Raw genomic sequence first — 22,231 nt, forward strand, 5'->3', positions numbered from 1 at the left:
AATGACATAAAATAATGCTAGAAGAAAAAGTGTACAAAAGGAAAAAAAGCAATCAATAAAAACTGACCCTGAGTGAGCCCAGATGCTAGATTTAGCAAAGACTTGAAAGCAGCCATTGTAAATTAGTTCAAAGAATTAAAATAAACTGTATTCAAAAATTAATGGAGAATATGATGACAAATGACAACAAAGAGTCTTAACAAAGAAATAGAAATTATTATTATAAAAATTATATTTATAAAAATTATTATTTTTATAATTTTTTTTACTATTTTTAAAAAAAGCAAATGGAACTTTTGGAGTTGAAAAGTACAAAAATCAAAACAAAAACTGTGTTAATGAGTCAAAAGCAAATTTGAGAATGCAGAAGAAAGAACTGGTAAATTTGAAGATGGCTCAAAAGAAATTACCCAATCTGGAGAAGACAGAGAAAACAACCTTGGAGAACTGGGTCATAGCGGAACAGAGTACAAATATCAACAGGCAGAACGGAAAGTAATGTAAACCTGAGCTGAAGAATTTCTCAGTTGTAAGCCTCTTGTTCATTTTGTAAAATGGGGATAATAAATAGAACCAACAACTCACAGAATTGACTAGAGGATAAATATGAATTAAAATATATAAGTCACTTCCCAGAACATTATTAGCACATAATTTTTAGTTCCTGTCATCATCATGATCATTGAGAATCACAACTGGCCCTGACCCCAAAAGTTCCTAGTGAAACCTCCCCACCTGTAGGAAAAGTTTCTACCAGTACTGGGAAGAGCAGTATAAATCACAACTGCTACTGAAGGAAAATAATCAGAGCTTCAGTTCTTTGATATGCATTCAGTTCAGTTCAGTTCAGTCGCTCAGTCGTGTCCGACTCTTTTCGACCCCATGAATCGCAGCACGCCAGGCCTCCCTGTCCATCACCAACTCCCGGAGTTCACTCAGACTCACGTCCATCGAGTCAGTGATGCCATCCAGCCATCTCATCCTCTGTCGTCCCCTTCTCCTCCTGCCCTCAATCCCTCCCAGTGTCAGAGTCTTTTCCAATGAGTCAACTCTTCGCATGAGGTGGCCAAAGTACTGGAGTTGATATACATTAGCTCAACAAATTCCATAATCATAGGCATACCTTGGAGATTGTGAGTTCAGTGATAGGTCGCCATAATAAAGCAAACATCACAAAATTTTTTTTTGGTTTTGCAGTGCATATAAGTTACATTTATACTATACTGTAGTCTACGAAGTGTGCAATGGCATTATATCTAAACATATATGTACCTTAATTTAAAAATACTTTATCATTACAAAATGCTAAACTTCATCTGACAACAGAGGGTTGCCACAAAACTTCAATTTGTAAAAAATGCACTGTCTGCAAAGTTTGATAAAGCCAAGTGTAATAAAATGAGTTGTGTCTGTATACAATTATTTCTACATTTGTAATCATACTTTATTTTTTAGATATTTGTTTAAGATCTTCAAAAATTTCTGCCCAAGTGTGAAATTCTAGAGCAATTTGTTTGAATTTATAAATATATATACACACATACACTCACAATGAGATTGGGAAATGATTTGAACATTTGTGTCTTAATTAGCCTTCTTTTGATATGTATTGATGCTAGGAGTGGGGAAGTCATAACTAGATTGAACAACTGATTCATACAACATCAGAAATAAGAGTTGCTAAAAGGTAACACAGATTTTGCCAAACCAAAATAATTGGCAAGCCAGCTACTCTGACTTGAGGGGAATTACAAAGTTTGATTTAAAGAGACTCCACTACCCATCAACATATTTATCTCTTTCACTTTTAATTTCTTATTTTTTTTTTTACTCACTCTGTTTTGGGAACAGCTTTTCTCAGCCAGAAGAAATCAGTCTGTGCTAAATACTTGCGGGTTTGCAGGACGTTGCCAAAGTAGTCAGATTCTGAAAACTTGATCTGAATAAAACAAACCACAACCATCACTGTTCTAAGTGTAGATAAGAGATGGCTCTGAAAAAAAGAAAAGAATTCAGCACACAAAAGAGTGGCCAGCAAAGATACCACACTCCTTGCATCATCTCTCAGCCATCACTGGTTAACCAGTATTCACAAAACCATGAAATTTCACCTCAGTGATTTTTCTCTTAAAATAAAAAGCTCAAAAATCAATATGGTCAATTCTGGATTACAATTTTTAAAAAAGTAAGAGAAGCTGCACTAATTTACAATGCATTTCATTTGCTTTACAACTGAAAAATCTACTTTAACCTTTACAGAACATATTAGGTTTGAAATTTCTTTGCCTACATGACTTCTTAATCTTTTTTAAAAATGTGTACTTTATTTATCTGTCATATAGGTTCTTCTAATAACACTCAGTTTAGTCAGCTGAAACCTCGTTTAGTTCATAGATGATGATTTAGCCAAGGGGCAAAATCTAATTTATTGTAATCAGTATTTGTTCATGAAGGGAAAAAAATGAAAGTGATTCAGGCTGATTTTCTACCCTAAGAGTCACTAGAATAATTTAATTATTAACTGAAATTAGCTATCAACACTCAAAAATGATCCGGTCACAAAAAATTCATGAAATGACAGAAGCAAAGTATATATAGCTCACATAGAAAAATAGGAAGTTGATAGCTCACAACAACGCTGATTAAAATAGGGAAAAAGACATAATTGATTCTTGAGTTCCTTTTTGTTGGAAGGAGAATGGCAGACAGTTTTAATTCTATAGGCACTATCTATAAAACTAGCAGTACTTAAATATTGTAAATAGTATCTGTGTAACAGTAAAAGCAATGGTTTGTAGTGCTCCCTGATACTTCAGTTTTAAATATATTAAAATGTAGCAAATAAAATAAGAATAATACACATTTGAAGAAGCAAATAATCAAGAGTAATCATATTTTATTAGCTGTAATATTTTTGTAAATTTAAGCCATGATATTCTTAAAAGCAAAAATTGAAATACAGCAAATGAAGGTATATGAGACCCAGAGGCATCACATCACAGATATGAATGAATATATACAACTTGACAGTTATAAACTTGACAACAGCCTGTTTGTTGGCCAATGTCTGGCTCAGGTTTCTCTTTTCCCTAACATATCATGGATATTCATTTTGTCTGCAGAGTAACGTTTGTTACTCATCTTAGCTTAACTTTAATTTCTCATCTTAGCAATCCTTCCAGGGGACCATGCCAATATATACAGAAAAGAATAAAATAACTAAAGCCACAGAGAGTGAGAAAGGAAGGAATGAAAGGATCAAATCCTGGCATCTTTGGCAATCCAGATGGCCAACAAGTCAGAGAGATAAGACTTCAAATTGTCCCTCCCTCAATCCTCTTAGGGGTGGTGGCTGATAAATAAACCGAGGTATAGTCACCTGAGCCTTCCCTGGTGGCTCAGATGGTAAAGTGTCTGCCTACAATGCAGGAGACCTGGGTTCAATCCCTGGGGAGGGAAGATCTTCTGGAGAAGGAAATGGCAACCCACTCCAGTACTCTTGCCTGGAAAATCCCATGGACGGTGGAACCTGGTAGGCTACAGTCCATGGGGTCACAAAGAGTCGGACACAAGTAAGCACTTCACTTTCACTTTCATAGTCACCTAAAGGAATACCACACAGAAGTCTAAACAAATTGTCTCTATGTGTGAACATGAAATAATTTCAAAGGCAATGCTGAGAACATTAGACTAGTTGTATGCATTAGAGAACTTAAAAATTTTAAACTAATTAAATAATACTATATGTTGTTTATGGGCACATACTTATGTAGCAGAAGCATAAAGAAATGCATGAGAATGAGAAACACTGAATTCAAGAGAGGATATCTAGGGAAGGAGACAGCCTGGGGGGAAGGAGACAGGCAGGGAAGAAGGACATTAGGTCAAGGAGGATTACACGAAGAATTTCCAATGTATGTGCTTTATTCACTTAAAATGTATGTATGCATGTATACAGCTAATATGGCAAATATGTTTGATATATGTTAAAGCTTGAGGTGTTCAAAGTATGATTTTATATGCTTTTCTGATGTTTGAAATGCTTTATAATAAAGAGGAATCTTAAAAATCAATTGCATTTTAGTTAGATGTTTATACTCAGCCTCAGATGAAACAGAGTAAATTCCTTGTTCAAATAAATGACCTTAACTAGAAATCCTAATACATTCCCAGATCACACAGTTAAAAGATGTGTCTGCTATTTAATCATTTTTTAGCTTTCGTTCCCAACACAGCTCTGTCAGAATTTTTAGAATGTGATTGCAACTGATAGAAAATTCAGATATGTTCTTGGGTTCACAGCATGTCCTGGAAAATGCTCCCAAAGGAATTTTCTTCAAAAATACTAACTTTTTTTTTTTGTACTATCAATGGGGTCACTTGTTACTTTTAGAAGAGTTTGCTAATGGTACTTTCCTGTTCCATTTGGGGGAAAGAAAAAAAAAAAAAAAAAAAAAAAACCTTGACATTCAGGTTGTTCTACAGATATTAAATGCAAAATTTTCTTTAAAAAAAAAGGAGTTCCAAGTCTAAAAATACTTTAAATAAATATGGTCCTACCATAGCCATGGAAATGATTATGGAGAACAAAACTTGGAGGCAAATAATGACAATTTGCCAACAGCTTACCTATGTTCAGAGGATACATTTTAAATTGTTTTTATTATTAAACTGAGCATAGCTTCTATTTCTTAGCCTGGTTTGGTTGATCTATTCTATTTATTCAATGGAAATCACAGGTCATGCTGCTGCTGCTAAGTCGCTTCAGTCATATCCGACTGTGTGACCCCAGAGACGGCAGCCCACCAAGCTCGTCCGTCCCTGGGATTCTCCAGGCAAGAACACTGGAGTGGGTTGCATTTCCTTCTCTAACGCATGCATGCATGCTAAGTCGCTTCAGTTGTGTCCGACTCTATGCAACCTTATGGACAATAGCCCACCAGGCTCCCCTGTCCACAGGATTCTCCAGGCAAGAATGCTGGAGTGGGTTGCCATTTATTCAATGGAAATCACAGGTAATAGGGGACAATTTTTACCTTCTCCTGTAAGACAGGTTGAGTGTTCGGGGATAGGAAAGGGCCATATGGGAAATAGAGATGGAGAGATTAGGGAACCTGGCTAAATCTTTCAGTCCACATCATTAGGCTCCTACTTCAATGTTATTTTCACTGGCCCTAATAAGAAAACTGATGATTCAACAGAAAGAGTACAGGGAAGGAGGAGGAGAAGCTGTGATTAAATAAATCAGGGTACAGTTTACTTACTATCAGACAGCTTTTAAAATAATGGTAATGAAGGCTATGGAAGACAAGGACGAAACAATCTATCAACTGTAAAGGTCAGTGTACAAAATTATATATAAGCATCAATTACAGCTATACAAAAATGGAAGGACAAAATAACACACTAAAACAGAAGTATGTATTATTATGTTTGAATAACAACATTCAGGGTTTTTTTCATTCCTTTTCTCTATTTCTCAAATTTTCCATCATGTGATAATACTGTGATAATTTCAAGCATTTCAATAGGACCCTGAAGGAGAAAAAACTATGAAACCTAGCAACCATTGGGAAAGTTCTGCTTGTTGTAGAGATAGCAATAAGAATGAATGTGCATGAATATTTTAGAACCACTTGTGATCTTCCAAAAAAATGTTTTAACTTTGAAAGTGACAATAATTGGCTCAAAAGTCTCTTGTCCTTTCAGTTACTGGTGACAATCTAGGTCAAGCTGATAATGACTTTCAATCAATTGTATCTCCCAACTTTTATTGGGGCTCTCATGTCATTTTCTAAGAATAGCTGTCCAAAAGATAAAATCTAGGGGAATCTGATTTTCTCTTGGTGGACACCCTATCCTGGATGCCTAGCACCAAATGCAACAGATTAAATAGAAAAATAAAACTATTACCCTTCTCAAAGGTGTGGAACACATAATAACGGCAAAACAAGGCAATGTATTCAGCTTCTCTGTAGGATCAGTAAATACAAGTTGATAAGACATTTGGAAAAGGAGATGGCACCCCACTCCAGTACTCTTGCCTGGAAAATCCCATGGATGGAGGAGCCTAGAGGCTACATAGTCCAGACATGACTTAGCGACTTTACTTTCACTTTCAAGATACTACATGAGCCAACAGGAAGTACAGATTCTAAACTACTTTTTAAGTTAACCCATTCAAACATGCTCAGCAATATATCCAGACTCCTCTAGGAAAGATTTTATTTTAGGCAGCAAAGAACTGTGAAAACTTCAATGGCATCCAGATTTTAGAATTATGTTTTCCTTTATTTAAATAGCAAAGTAATATGCAAGATTGCTGTGTTTAGATGGCTTTGCTGTAAGTGGTTATGTATGTATACATATATACACACCTACATACAGGGATGGTGTTCACAATGTTTAACAACCTCCATATACAGAACACTGCAGAAGATAGAATTCCCACAAGCAGCCACGCAAGGGTGACTCTGAGGGAGCATCAACTAGCACACCAACCAGGAAGCAGATGAAACTAGATGGCCTGCTGCCACCACTGGGGATAAAGGGGAGTCCTGGTCTGCTGTAGCCAGCAGAGCACTGAAGATGGAGGCTGGTGTGCAGGAGGGATGGGGGATGGGCTACAAGGCTGGTGGGCACCAGTGCACCTCCCTCCAATGCCCACTCTTGCCTTTCCAGGGTCATGAGGGCCAGAGATCACTTGAGACAGTTGGCCACAATGGTTCATTTTGTGTTTTTACCAAGGAGTACAGAATGGTTTCAACAACCTGTTTTTCTAGAGCACTCCACCTAAGTATCACCTCACTCTTGCACAGTGGCAACAGCACTCTCTGTCATTTATGCACACATAAAACATATTCACACATAAACACACAAGTATTCCACTGGGAAGAATAGACCAAGACCTGCCCCAGAGAACATTATGTGGGTTCATATATTACCTAGACATCTCTATTCACATATTTATGTCTGTGTATCAAATGTATGTGTGTATCACTCACCAGAAACACTGATCTCTGAAAAATTACCCACATCCTATTCTCCTAAGTCTGATAGCTCAGCTGGTAAAGAATCCACCTGCAATGCAGGAGACCTGGGTTCGATCCCTGGGTTGGGAAGATCCCCTGGAGAAGGGAAAGGCTACCCACTCCAGTATTCTGGCCTGGAGAATTCCATGGACTATATAGTCTACACAGTCGCAAAGAGTCGGACACGACTGAGCGACTTTCACTCACTCAATTCTCCTAAGTAAACGGATGCTGGCTATGATGCTGACTTGGGCTCCTACTGTAATTCGCCACTGGCTTTCACAACAGTGAGTGATGTGCCTAATGGGCTCGATTATTTCCCTATTGTCTCTCAGATACACCCTCGCCCTTTTACTTGGTTCTGTAATGCTGGGCTGTGAATCTGAAAACCATGTTTCCCAGGCGCCATTGCCAGTTGGCTTCCTGCCAATAAGAGGCACTGAGGGAAATCAGCCGGTGGTGGCAGGAGGGGAAAGGGTGCTGTGCTTGTTCTCTGCGGTTCCTCTTTCTCCTTTCTTCCAACAATGATGCTGGAGTGGCAGTTCCTACCACCACCTCCTCCCTTTTGCATCCCTAGACACAAGGAACATCACTGCTTCCTGGAAAAGTTACTAATCTCTGGTTTACCTCACCTTCCAACCTATTTACTGTATTAAATCTCCTCTCTTTGAAATACCTGGTGTTGTTTGGCTTTCCTGGCTGATAAGGAAATCTCCCCCAAATTGGGAAAAACTCATTCTTGTGTCTCTCTCCATTAAGGAGCAGTGAAGGTACACTTTATAAGGTTTGTCTAAACGTAGACTGATGTCTTTCTTTTTGGGCTGAGTAGCAGGCTTCCTGTACACTACTGGTGTGTGTGTGTTAGTCACTTAGTCGTGTCTGACTCTTTGCAATCCCATGGACTATAGCCCACCAGGCTTTTCTGTCCATGGACTTCTCCAGGCAAGAATACTAGATGAGTAGCCATCTTCTCCAGGGGATCTTCCCGACCCAGGGATTGAACCTGTGTCTCCTGCATTGCAGGCAGATTCTTTAGCGTCTGAGCTACCAGGGAAGCCTGTACACTACTGGAGGTTCACATAAAGGGCTTTGCCTTTCTTCTTGCTCTTTTAAAAAACTACAAAAAGACTGCTGTTCAGAAAAACTTTGCTGGCTATCTTAGTTTACCCTGTCATGCTCAGAAGAAACATTTTTTTCTAATTCTTTACATTTGCCTGTGAGTTCTTTTCCATTTGCTCTTATCTCCACATGACCCCAACTTCAGTTTTCAGCCTTTCTCCTTGTTGTTGTTGTTGCTCAGTCACTCAGTTGTGTACAACTCTTTATGAACCCCCAGACTACAGCATGCTAGGCTTCTCTGTCTTCCACTAATTCCCAAAGTTTGCTCAAATTCATGTCCATTGAGCTCATGATGCTGTCTAACCATCTCATCCTCTGCTGCCTTCTTTTCCTGTTGCCTTCAATCTTTCCCAGCATTAGGGTCTTTTCCAGTGAGTTGGCTCTTTGCATCAGGTGGCCATCAATCCTTCCAATGAATATTCAAGGTTGATTTCATTTAAGATTGACTGGTTTAATCTCCCTGCAGTCCAGGGGACTCTCAAGAGTCTTCTTCAGCACCACAATTCAAAGGCATCAATTCTTTGGTGCTCAGCCTTCATTATGGTCCAACGCTCACATCCATACATAATTACTGGAAAAACCATAGCTTTGACTAGACAGACCTTTGTCAGCAAAGTGTAGCCTTTGCTTTTTAAAACACTGTCTAGGTTTGTCATAGCTTTCCTTCCAAGGAGCAAGCATCTTTTAATTTCATGGCTACAGTCACCAACCACACTGATTTTGGAGCCCAATAAAATGAAATCTGTCACTGCTTTCACTTTTTTTGCTTCTATTTACCATGAAGTGATAGGACCAGATGCCATGATCTTAGTTTTTTGAATGTTGAGTTTTAAGCCAGCTTTTTCACTCTCCTCTTTCACCCTCATCAAGAGGCTCTTTGGTTCCTCTTCACTCTCTGCCATTAGAGTGGTATCATCTGCACATCTGAAGTTGTTGATATTTCTCCCAGCAATTTTGATTCCAGCCTGTGATTCACCTAGCCTGGCATTTCACATGATGTACTCTGCGTATAAGTTAAATAAGAAGCATAACAGTATAAAGCCTTGTTGTACTCCTTTCCCAATTTTTAACCAATCAGTTGTTCCATATAACATTCTAACTATTGCTTCTTGACCCACATAGAAGTTTCTCAGGAGGTAGGTAAGGTGATCTGGTATTCCCATATCTTTCAGAATTTTCCACAAAGTGTTGTGATCCACACAATCAAAGGCTTTATCAATGAAACAGAAGTAGATGTTTTTCTGGAATTCCCTTGCTTCCTCTATGTTCCAGTGATCAATTTCTCCTCGACTTTTATCTAATCCATTCCCCAGTCCCTATCTTTCCTTTTGTGTTTGTGCCTGATGAATCACATCTTTACTTGCAACAAATAAAGTAAGCTGCTTTTCATTTGCAACAGCCTTTCCTGTTCAGAGTTTGTATTAACAGAAATTTCTCAGAGGCCCTATAGTAGTCCTTATCTACATATTTCTCAAAACCGAAAACACAGTCCCATTGTGTATCAGCAATACTTTAGTCCTTTTGCTATTAACCTTGGTGACACTGTTACTATCTATCACACCATGCATCCTTCACCTATTTTCAGGTTTTCTTTATCAGTTTATGAACAGAAATGGATTTTTTGCTTCTTGCATTTGTATTTTTTTCACTGTCTTTTTTTAAACTGTTAGAAATTCTGTGGCATAATTGTGTTTATCTCAGTAATGAGTCAGATAAAAGCCATTTCTTCACAAAAGTACTTTAAAATCTTGGTGTATAATGTCTTCAGTTCAGGCTGTGGAGACACGAGGAAATATACCTAACACTACATCCTGTCTGGCGTCTTGTCTCTTTTCACAAAAGGTACTACATTTATTGAACTCTTAAATTTGAGGCATTCACTTTAAACAGCAGCAGGCTGCCAACAAAACTTGATCAACTAAACACTGTGAATGAGCCCTGAATGCTATCTTATTGGATTAAGGCTTGAGACTGTTCCATCTGTGCAGCCTCTTAAATCAATTTCAGGCACATGGATACTATATGTGTTAATTTGTAATGACTTCTCCAAACCAAAATAATTTACTATGGGAAGTGAAAATTGAAGAAGCTATAACTAACACTTCTAGTGTGCTTCCTGTGTGCCAGGACCAGTTCTATATACTTTAAGTATGTTAACTTATCTGAGCCTCATAGCAGCCCTGTAGGCAGGGACTGGTGATGGACAGAGTTGGTGATGGACAGGGAAGCCTGGCGTGCTGCAGTCCATCAGGTCACAAAGAGTCAGACATGACTAAGCAACTGAACTGCACTGAACAGAACTGAAGGCAAGGATTATTACTATCTCCATTTTGATATGAGGAAACTGAGATGAGTAAACTGAGGCACAGAGAGATAGTATAACCTACCTCAGGTCGCACAGCTAGAAAACAGAAGAATAGGGATTTAACTCCAGACACTTTGATCCCAGGATCCATGCTCATAACCACTACAACAAACTGCCTCTCAAATCTTCTCATCTGCATTCATTTTTTAAAAATATGTATTTTGGGCTGTGTTGAGTCTTAGTTGCAGTGCACAGGAACTTTCACGGCAGCAGTGCAGGATTCTCTCTAGTTGTGGCACACAGAGCACACGGGCTCAGCAGTTCCAATGTGCAGGCTCAGTAGCTATGGTGCACAGGCTTAGTTGCTCCATGGCCTGTGGGACCTTAGTTCCCCAACCAGAGATCGAATCCACATCCCCAGTATTAGAGGACGGATTCTTAACCACTAGACCACCAGGGAAGTCCCCTCCTCTGCAGTCCTGACTTGAGATGTTTGCCAATCACATGTAATTCTCCAGGTTCTCCTGCTGAGGTACTTTGTGACCTGGTGATGCTCTTCTTAGCAACAATAGTTCTCATTGCTGCTAAGTTATAGCTATCATTTACAGGGAGATGACTTATGTGCCAGACATTATGCTAGTTGCTTTTACATTTATTTAATCTCATTTAAAAGATGCTTGCTCCTTGGAAGAAAAGCTATCACAAACCTAGACAGCATATTAGAAAGCAGAGACATTACTTTGCCGACAAAGGTCCATCTAGCCAAAGCTATGGTTTTTCCAGTAGTCATGTATGGATGTGAGAGTTGGAGTATAAAGAAAGCTGAGGGCTGAAGAATTTATGCTTTTGAACTGTGGTGTTGGAGAAGACTCTTGAGAGTCCCTTGGACTGCAAGCAGATCAAACCAGTTCATCCTAAAGGAGATCAGTCCTGGGTGTTCATTGGAAGGACTGATGCTAAAGCTGAAACTCCAATACTTTGGCCACCTGATGTGAAGAACTGACTCATTTGAAGAGACCCTGATGCTGGGAAAGATTGAGGGCAGGAGGAGAAGGGGACGACACAGGATGAGATGGTTGGATGGCATCACCGACTCAATGGACATGAGTTTGAGTAAGCTCTGGGAGTTGGTGATGGACAGGGAGGCGTGGTGTGCTGCAGTCCATGGGGTTGCAAAGAGTCGGACATGACTGAGCAACTGAACTGAATCTCACTTAATCTTTTCAACAATACTAAGACTTGACTATTATTATCTCCAGTCTTCAGATAACCAAAGGGAAGCCAACTGAAATTTAAAAACTTGCACTATCTCAAATAACTAGTAAGTGGAAGCTCCAGAATCACTCCAAAGCCTGTGCTCTTACCCAGTTAACAATATGACCTCCATCCCTTCACTCATTTCAACCCAACCAGCTCTGCGAAAGCAGTTCCTACCCACTCTTCAACTTACTCCTCTGTTCCTCCAGCAGGGGTGCCTGACAAGAACCCTGCAAAACCCCTTCTCTGATTACAAGCAGAGTTTCCTAGACCCAGATTTCAGTCCTGGCTCTGATGCTTGGCAGGGCACTAAGGAAATCACTTAACTAATTTGAGTCTCTATGTCCTTTTCTGCAAGACTCAGATAAATACCATTTATTTCACAGGTTCAGTGTGGTGTTTAAAAGATAATGTACATGAAGGTGTCAGTATCTTTCATCATCATACTCATGGTGAGATTTTTCAGGACCAAAACAATGTGTAATAAGATGGGCTGTCAGAGCTTTGGGATACTGTGAAGCACAATTATTTTCCTCTAAAGCAACTAGATCAATACTTTGGAAGGCTGTATCTTGGAGCCCAATGGAGAAACTTTCAAATTAAAGTTTTCACTCACTTTTGGATGATCTTATAAAATTCCAATGTTCATGTACAAAGCTAGGATTGCTCATTAAACCACAATCTCAGGAAAGAGCTACACTACAGAACCATAGTTATTTAATTAATTTTTTAAAAACTACTTTTTCAAGAAAATCTAGTGAACGGTAAAAAGAGGGGGTTTTGTGATGAAGAAAAGTTCTTTACCAGAACTATCTGTAGGAAAGCAAATGACAGTGGTTATGGTTAGAAAGGCCTGCCACTACTGGAAAATATATGTCCCATAATATTAGAATAAAAATTATTATTTCTCCATCAGAAACTTACTATACATATACAGTCCAATTCACAACAAATTATAGAATCATATGTATATCCACTTAGTTTGCCAAAACACTCATAAAGTTTAATGAAGTTAACTCACAACAGGCAAGATTTATTACTAGTCATTTACTATGAATGAAGCACATAAAGACTATTTAACAACAAACATCATATATTCACCATTAGAACATGTACATTAGTTGTAAAATACTCAGTTTTCTTAACTCTTTCCTTTATGATCAAAGTAGACCAAATCCAAACCCTTTACGGTATCCATTCAGGTACACATTCTTTCTGACACTTGCTTTATTGTGAATCTGCTCTAAATCTTATGATATGTCTGGCATAATGAGGCTCATATCTAGCCAAGGAATGAGTCAAAAGTTGGTGCTTTATGGCACAACCAGATTTAATTGCCTAGACTTGGGTTAATAGAAAGGCATGAGGCCAGTACAACTTGCCAGGGGAAAAAAAAAAGAAATATAGTAAATTTAGCACTTACTGCCTTGAGGTCTTCATTAATATGAGTATCATTCATTATAAACTCAGGATAGCCAACTTTTGCCAAAACAGCTCTTGCCTATAAAAAGGAAAAAGAAAAATGATGTCAGAATTTCAGCACTTAAGTCATTAATAATCACAAGATGTAAGAATGTAACCTTCATCTGAAAACTCTATTTACTGAATATCTACTATATGTAATCAACTGTGAAGGACAAAAAAATTAAAAAAAAATCTAAGTCCCTTCCCTCAATACGTTAAAAGTATAGTGAATGTAGCAAAGAACTATATAATTCAACATAAAGGTTTAGATATAGACAATATTATCTATAAATAGATAACTATTTATAGACAATATTATTATTGAAGTCCAGAGCAGATACTATTTCCTCATGGGGAAGATGCTTAATGGAGAAGGGGAACAAACTGAGTCTCAGAGAATGGCTGGGATTCAAAATGTAGAACTAAGAGGAAGGAATTCCAGGAGAGAAAACAGCAGGGGCAAAGTCAAGGAGATAAAAAACAAAGCGTACACCAGAGAGATGGTGAGTAGTTGCACGGAGCTGGACAGAAAGCACAAATGGTGGGCAGAAAACAATGCAGGAAAATCAACTTCGGCCTGTTCCCAGGGTTTCCCGAATGCCATGCTGAGAAGTCTGTGTCTGATTTTACAGACAAGAGAGAACAAAGTATTTTTAGCAGCAATAAAATGAGTCACCCTTCAGTGAGATTATCTGTGCAATGATGGCTAGGATGATGGCTGGGAACGATGGCTAGGATGCCAGAAAAATTGGAGGGAGGGGGTCTAGACTAATTGAAGATGCATCATAACCATCCTTTTGATAGACATACCACTTATTCCCTGTTTTGCAGGATACAGGAAATGGATAAAGGAAAAAGCTGTCTCAGGTACATACAAGGAGCCTCCACAGCAGGGACGGGCAAAGTATGGCCTCTGGGCCAAATCTCTCTGCCTCCCTCCCCCTCCATCTGTTTCTATAAATCAAGTTTCACTGGCACAGAGCTACGCCCACTCATTTGCATGACTCATTTACATGGCTGCTTTTACACTATAATGGCGGAGTTGAAGAGTTGGGAGAGAAACCCTGTGGTCCACAAAGTCTCAAATATTTACTCTCTAGCCCTTTACTTTAAAGAAAAGGTTTGCCAACCCTTGCCCTCGAGAAACTGTCTCCCCTCATCCCCCCAATTCAGGGTTTCACCAAAACAAAAGAACAGCTTACTCAAAGGGTAAGTACAGTGGCGGGGCTCTGGCCAGATCCCTTTTGTCACTTCAGCACATCTCTCCCCAGGATCTATGTTCTTCTTCCTTTCTAAAGTCAAGCACCTGAGACTCTGAAGGCCCACCCAAGGGCTACTCCTTGTGAGCACTCAAGACAGCTCCTTCCTTGGGAGTTTATCTGCCTTGGGCCCCCAGCTCCACTGGCGGCCAAGCAGCCCTCAGCCAACGACTGACTATAGCAGGAATGTGAAAGTCCAGCTCCTTTGCTTCAGTTCAGGATGGAGTATAAGGTACAATTTGCATGCCAGAGTTCCCCACAGGATCAGACTATCTGAGACTTCCCCTGAAACAGGACCCGGGTCCATCTCTTACCCTTCCCAGACTGGCTTCCCTCATTCCCCTGCTGGCTGCTCCTGGGAACATTTGCTGAATAAATCATAAATCATTTGAATGTGAATCCTCATCTCCAACTCTGCCTCGAGAAGACCCGATGTAAGACACCAGGCAATCCCAAACATACTGATTTTATTCCATCAAAGCTAAAACCATTGCCCTTTGCACACTGCTCTTAGTAATGAGTCTTTTTTTCCTTCAACCCTTTCAATTTTCCTTACTCAAGAAAGAAATAGAATAAGATAGTACATTTTCTTTATCTTCCTTGAGATAATTCAAATATTAAATGTCTGAGTCTTGAAACTCCAGACTCAGAGAAGATTTTACAAGTGCCATAGGACACAGTCATAATGGGTTTTGCTATTCCAGACTCAAATACAGCACAGATCAAATTTTGTCTTCAAAGCCCTGTGAGTTACACCGAAAGCCTGATGTGACCCAGACAGGAGATAACTAGAGGTTACAGCTCTCCCTCAACACCGAACAATACAGCATATGTCTCTAGGTTACCTTCTTCCGAGACTCTTCTAATATTTCCCTCATTGTTTAATTCCTCACTGTGTTTTATCAGCTCACCACAAGTCATATATATAACTATAACAAATAAAGAGCTCCCGATAGCTTCAAAAAATAAAGGAATATACAAGCTGAGTCATCCACAATTGTTTTCTGAACATCGCTCTTTCCAGAGCATGCTGGTGAATTATGCATTGTTTTTCAAATCTCACGCTCTGGGTCCCCCACTGCACTATAGAGCTTCACAGAATATATTACCTTCTGCACTGTATATGCAGGTCACTGAATCCTTTTTTATTATTTAGCAATACCATGATTTGAAGAGAGCCAGAACAGAGGTATAAAAAATCTCTATTCATCTGCTAAGAACAGAAAGATAAAGTAATAATACTAATAGCAACACTGCCAACATTGGAAAAGAATATTTCTTCCCCCAAACTGTGCTGTGTTGTTATACCTCTATTCAAACTCAAGTCATCCCTGCCAGTCAGCCGTTGTCACCTCCACATCTTCCCACCCCACCCCACCCCATGCTACTCTCCCCTGAGAAGCCTCAAAACCCCATCTCCCCAGACCCCATGGGACCTGGCTCCAGGTCAGACTTTGTGAATGAAAAGCATTCACAGGAGACAGGAGGAGACACGTTATTCACTCACAGCCAGTAGCTCCGGGCAGGCATGGCGCATCTGCAGGTAGCAGATAGAACACTTGACCAGCAGCTCCCACACACTCTCTGCAGAAGACCCCTAAGGGTATGGGCAGCAGAGACCATGGGCAGGCTCTACACTTCACTGCCCAGCCCTCCTGATGACTGCATAAGCCTCCAAATCCCTCTATTACACACCTTTCCACTTGACACACTTAGAAGGGCACCCACTCTCCAAATAAACTCTGAAAGACCCTTTAAAGGAAATAACTGATGACATCACTTTGTAATTTTTCAAGAATGGAAGAAACAAGGCACCAACAGCTTGATGGCAAAGCATTAGTGAGGCAGGCCTGAAATCAATTACTCCATGAGTTATATGGAAAAGAAGGAAAGGAAAGGGCCACAGCAAATACTGAGAGAATGGGGGGATAGATGGATAACAGACTGCACGTTATATCCTGCAAGAAACATTTCCCAGGCTATTTGTGGCTGATCAAAAACTCCAGTCTTCCATAACAAGTACATGCATTCAGTTCAGTTCAGTCACTCAGTCGTGTCCCACTCTTTGCAACCCCATGGACTGCAGCACACCACGCCTCCCTGTCCGTCTCCAACTCCCAGAGTTTACTCAAATTCATGCCCATTGAGTTGGTGATGCCATCCAACCATCGCATCCCCTTCTCCTGCCTTCAATCTTTCCCAGTATCAGGGTCTTTCAAATGAGTCAGTTCTTCACATCAGGTGGATGGATTGGTTGGATCTCCTTGCAGTCCAAGGGACTCTCAAGAGTCTTCTCCAACACCACAGTTCAAAAGCATCAATTCTTCGGCTCTCATCTTTCTTCACAGTCCAACTCTCACATCCATATACGACTACTGGAAAAACCATAGCTTTGACTAGACAGAACTTTGTTGGCAAAGTAATGTCTCTGTTTTTTAATATGCTGTCTAGGTTGCTCATAACTTTTCATCTTTCCTTGCTATTCTTTGGAACTCTGCATTCAAATGGGTATATCTTTCCTTTTCTTCTTTGCTTTTCACTTCTCTTCTCTTCATAGCTATTTAAAAGTACTCCTCAGACAGCCATTTTGCTTTTTTACATTTCTTTTTCTTGGGGATGGTCTTGCTCCCTGTCTCCTCTACAATGTCACGAACCTCATTCCATAGTTCATCAGGCACTCTATCGGATCTAGTACCTTAAATCTATTTCTCTCTTCCACTATATAATCATAAGGAATTTGATTTAGGTCATACCTGAATGGTCTAGTGGTTTTCCCTACTTTCTTCAATTTAAGTCTGAATTTGGCAATAAGGAGTTCATGAGCTGAGCCACAATCAGCTCCCAGTCTTGTTTTTACTGACTGTATAGAGCTTCTCCATCTTTGGCTGCAAAGAATATAATCAATCTGATTTTGGTGTTGACCATCTGGTGATGTCCATGTATAGAGTCTTCTCTTGTGTTGTTGGAAGATGGTGTTTGGTATGACCATTGTGTTCCCTTGGCAAAACCCTATTAGCCTTTGCCCTGCTTCATTCCATACTCCAAGGCCAAATTTGCCTGTTGCTCCAGGTGTTTCTTGACTTCCTACTTTTGCATCTCAGCCCCATATAATGAAAAGGACATCTTTTGGGGGTATTAGTTCTAGAAGGTCTTGTAGGTCTTCATAGAACCGTTCAACGTCAGCTTCTTCAGCATTACTGGTTGGGGCATAGACTTGGATTAGTGTGATATTGAATGGTTTGCCTTGGAAACGAATAGAGATCATTCTGTCGTTTTTGAGATAGCATCCAAGTACTGCATTTCAGACTCTTTTGTTGAACATGATGGCTACTCCATTTCTTCTAAGGGATTCTTGCCCACAGTAGTAGATATAATGGTCATCTGAGTTAAATTCACCCATTCCAGTCCATTTTAGTTCGCTGATTCCTAAAATGTCAACGTTCACTCTTGCCATCTCCTGTTTGACCACTTCCAATTTGCCTTGATTCATGGACCTAACATTCCAGGTTTCTATGCAATATTGCTCTTTACAGCATCAGACCTTGCTTCCATCACCAGTCACATCCACAACTAGGTGCTGTTTTTGCTTTGGCTCAGTCTCTTCATTCTTTCTGGAGTTATTTCTCCACTCTTCTCCAGTAGCATATTGGGCACCTACCAACCTGGGGAGTTCATCTTTCAGTGTCCTATCTTTTTGACTTTTCATACTGTTCATGGTGTTCTCAAGGCAAGAATACTGAAGTGGTTTGCCATTCCCTTCTCCAGTCGACCATATTTTTTCAGAACTCTCACCATGACCCATCTGTCTTGGGTGGCCCTATATGGCATGGCTCATAGTTTCATTGAGTTAGACAAGGCTGTGGTCCATGCATTCCTATCCCTTATTCACACGGACCTCTAGAAAGTGCTGCACATGACAACTGGACTGCCTTCCTTAATAAAGGAGGCTCAAATGCTCTTCACTACCTGTGTGACACTGAGCAAACTATTTAACTTTTCTGAAGCAAATACCGCCTATTAGCTATCCGATATCCACATTCCTTCTTCTTAGTGTTGACAATGGACCCAACAAAAAATAGTTGCATCACCCAGCTTCCTTTGCAGTTAAGGGTGGCTACGGGATGAGATTTTTGCCAATGACATATAACTAAAGGTCCTTGTTGCACTGCCAGGAATCTGTTTTAAAAGATGAAGACTCACCCGGCATGTGCTCTTTGCCTACCGTCCAGAGTTTTTCAACCTTAGCACTATTGACATTTCAGGCCAGATTATTTTTGTTGTGAGCTGTCTTGCGGGTTGTAGGATGTTTAGAAGCATCTTTGGCTTCTACATACTAGATGTCAGTAGCAACATGCCTCACAAGTCATGACAACCAAAGATGTCTTCAGACATTGTCAAATGTCCCCTAGGGGCAAAACTGCCCACTTGGTAAGAACCGCTGCTTTAGCCATCTCTTCTTCCTTTTCACAATGCTGATGCAATGGCAGAGATAAGGCAGCCATCTTGTAATCACAGGGCAACAAACATGAAGAATAAGTCTACATGCTAAAAATGGTGGAGAGAGATGGCAGATGAGATCACCAAGGCTCAGGTCGCCCGGCCTGGCGGCGACACGATCTTCGGGAAGATCATTCGCAGGGAAATCCCAGCCAAAATCATTTATGAGGATGACCAGTGTCTTGCTTTCCATGACATTTCCCCTCAAGCACCAACACATTTTCTGGTGATACCCAAGAAATATATATCTCAGATTTCTGCAGCAGAAGATGATGATGAAAGTCTTCTTGGGCATTTGATGATTGTTGGCAAGAAATGTGCTGCTGATCTGGGCCTGAAGAAGGGCTATCGAATGGTGGTGAATGAAGGTTCAGATGGGGGCCAGTCTGTCTATCATGTTCATCTCCATGTTCTTGGAGGTCGGCAGATGAACTGGCCTCCTGGTTAAATGTGCTATAGGGATAATTTTGCCTTTTCTATGATCAGGTTTGCAAGTTCCAATATGCTAAACAAGTTGTTTTTTTTTTTTTTTTTTGCCTGTGTATGGAGGTATTGCAAAAATAATTTAAAAAACCCATACGTAATAAAAGACATTGTTGCACGGCCTGAAAAAAATAAATAAAAATAAAAAAAATAAAAATGGTGGAATGAAGAGTTGGTGCCATCTGGAGTCCACCATATCAGACATGAGGAAAATAAACTCCTAGTTATATGAGGCATTATATATCATGTTTTATATTGGCTGTAGCTCAGTGTAATACTAACATGGTGTCCTTTTCATAAGACATAGCCTGAGGAAAAAAATAGCACCTATACTTCATTTGGTTATCTGCAAGAATTCACGATGACATTTCATACAAACCACATTTTTTTGCCTTGGTCCAGAGTACATGATGAATAAATTTTGGCTGTAGTTTATACAGAGAAAGTAGACACACAATGTCTTCCAAGGATCTGGAGTAACGCTGTTATGTACCTGTCTGGAGGGTCTTTCAAGGGAACCCAGGCCAGGTTAAATCCTTAACTAAATAAATACCTTGATTACCAGGGGTAATAATGTCACTCTTTTTAGTTGTAGGTCAAGTTTTAGGGACCCACACAACATAGTAAGAGAGAAAGGCTGTTGAAGCAACCCTGCAATCAATGGAGACACAGATGGGCCCATGAGATTCTTGGAGCACAGTGGAAGATTTCTTGAGCAAAGCCAGATTCTAAGCATGAGCCAGGAGAATTCAGGCTGTTTGCATTCCCCCCAAATTCTAAGGATTCTTCTGAGGGCCACTATTTGCACACCTCACAAAATGGACCTAAGAAACATTATGAATGCTAATCTTAGCAAAAATCAAAGAAAAAGTTGCCTTTAGTATTCACCATCTTGGGTTCTGTTTTCCCATCCCTTCTCTTTCCTGTATCCATTCATCCCAGTACCCAGGCCTTGTGTGTTCAGACCTTCTGCTCTCTGATCATATCCAACACTGGCCTTTCATAGCAATATTCTATGCTCCAAAGTCATCTCTCCTTTCCCAACTCATCCATCAAAACTGTTATTCCCTCAAGGCAGCTGTCACTGGGCTTCTAATTTGTAATAAAATGCGAGTGACTAACAGCAATCTAATGTATTAACTCTAGAGAAATATCTGTATTTAAAAGAGTAGTTCATTAATCAAAGTGAGAAATCAAATTAAAAGGGAGGTTTCTGTAGCTGAGAGAACCTTCTTTCTGATACTACTCAAATCAAGCTAATGGGCTATTCCATTTAATCCTCCTTGTGTTCCCCACATGGAACACAGTGCTGGGCATACAGCAAGTGACCAATGCTCAATAAATACTGATTTTTGTAATATGTAATTTAGTTGATAAACCCATTCTGATCAATGGCAGTAATTGTATCAGAAAATATAAAAGGTTATAGTTTAACACATGACCAAAAACATCATTCAATGCTGTTCCCATTAAGGCATATATTTCCATATAAAGAGATCTTACTGAAAGAGATGGAAAACGAGGGGAAAAAAGAAAGAGACTTTCTAAGAACCTAGGAAACTGTCTGGAAAATGGAGCAATGTTTTAAATCCCTGGGATAAACTCTTGATGGGAACCAAAAGTGTATCTTTTTAATATAAGCTATTTCAATCAAACAACAAATATTTATTGATAATGCCCTTGAGGCTCAGGCCTCTCCTCAGTTCTAAAGGAATATAAAAATATATAAGATGAGCCATAGCCTCACTGTATTTGTATTAAAAGATGGAAGAGGAACATTCTATGACAACTTGCCGTAATTGCTACTATGAAAAATGAGCAGTAGCTTAATTATCTGAATCTCTCTGTTTCTCAGTTTCCTCATCTGTAAAATGTGGATAAAAGTACTTCTAATACCAGTGTAGTGAAATAGAGAGTTGAAAGAAGTAGCTGGATAACAAAGGAATTGGGAAAGGATAATTTTTGATTACCTAGATCAGGGGTTAATAATCTTTTTCTGTAAAGGGCCAGATGGTAAATGTTTTCAGCTTTGCAGGCCGTATGGTCTCTGTCACAACTATTCAACTCTGCATTATACCTGGGAGAGCAGTCATGGACACCACATAAATGAATGGCTGTAGCTGTGTGCCAATAAAACTTTATTTATAGACACTACTGAAATTTGAATCTCACATCACTTTTATGTAACATGATATATGCTTTTCTTTTGACTTTAATTAATTATTTTAATTGGAGGATAATTACTTTACAATATTGTGATGGTTTTGCCATACATAGACATGAATGAGCCACAGGTGCACGTGTCCCCCCATCCTGAACCCCCCACCCACATCCCTCCCCACCCCATCCCTCTGGGTTGTCCCAAAGCACCAGCTTTAAGTGCCCTGCTTCATGCACTGAACTTGCATTGGTCATCTGTTTTACATATGGTAATATACATGTTTGAGTGCTATTCTCTCAAATCATCCCACCCTCACCTTCTCCCACAGAGTCCAAGTCTGTTCTTTACATCTGTGTTTCTTTTGCTGCTTTGCATATAGGATCACCGTCACCATCCTTCTAAATTCCACATATAAGCATTAATATACAGTATTGGTGTTTCTCTTTCTGACTTACTTCACTCTGTATAATAGGTTGACTTTTTAAAAACCATTTTAAAATGTAAAATCCTTTCTTAGCTTGGGGACCATACAAAAACAGGCAGCATGCTGAACATGGCTCAAAAGCCATAGTTTGCTGGGCTAACACAGATAATTCAATGAGGACAGACTTCATTGAGTTTCCTCAATTAATGGCATGGATAGTACACAGTAAGT

At 39.6% G+C, this 22,231-nt stretch overlaps 1 protein-coding gene and 1 pseudogene across 2 annotated transcripts in view; one reads left to right on the forward strand and one right to left on the reverse strand.

Moving 5' to 3' along the window:
• Positions 1–22,231, reverse strand: part of PHEX (phosphate regulating endopeptidase X-linked) — a 221,381-nt gene that overhangs the window by 59,363 nt on the left and 139,787 nt on the right. For both annotated transcript variants that reach the window (XM_024988135.2, NM_001192871.2), the window contains 2 exon segments: positions 13,136–13,213; positions 1,836–1,939 (listed from right to left, as the gene is read on the reverse strand). In XM_024988135.2, coding sequence (XP_024843903.1) covers positions 1,836–1,939; positions 13,136–13,213 — 182 coding nt within the window.
• Positions 18,976–19,533, forward strand: LOC782238 (histidine triad nucleotide binding protein 1 pseudogene; annotated as a pseudogene).

The sequence above is a fragment of the Bos taurus genome, chromosome X (assembly GCF_002263795.3).
Source record: "Bos taurus isolate L1 Dominette 01449 registration number 42190680 breed Hereford chromosome X, ARS-UCD2.0, whole genome shotgun sequence".
Lineage (NCBI taxonomy): Eukaryota > Metazoa > Chordata > Mammalia > Artiodactyla > Bovidae > Bos > Bos taurus.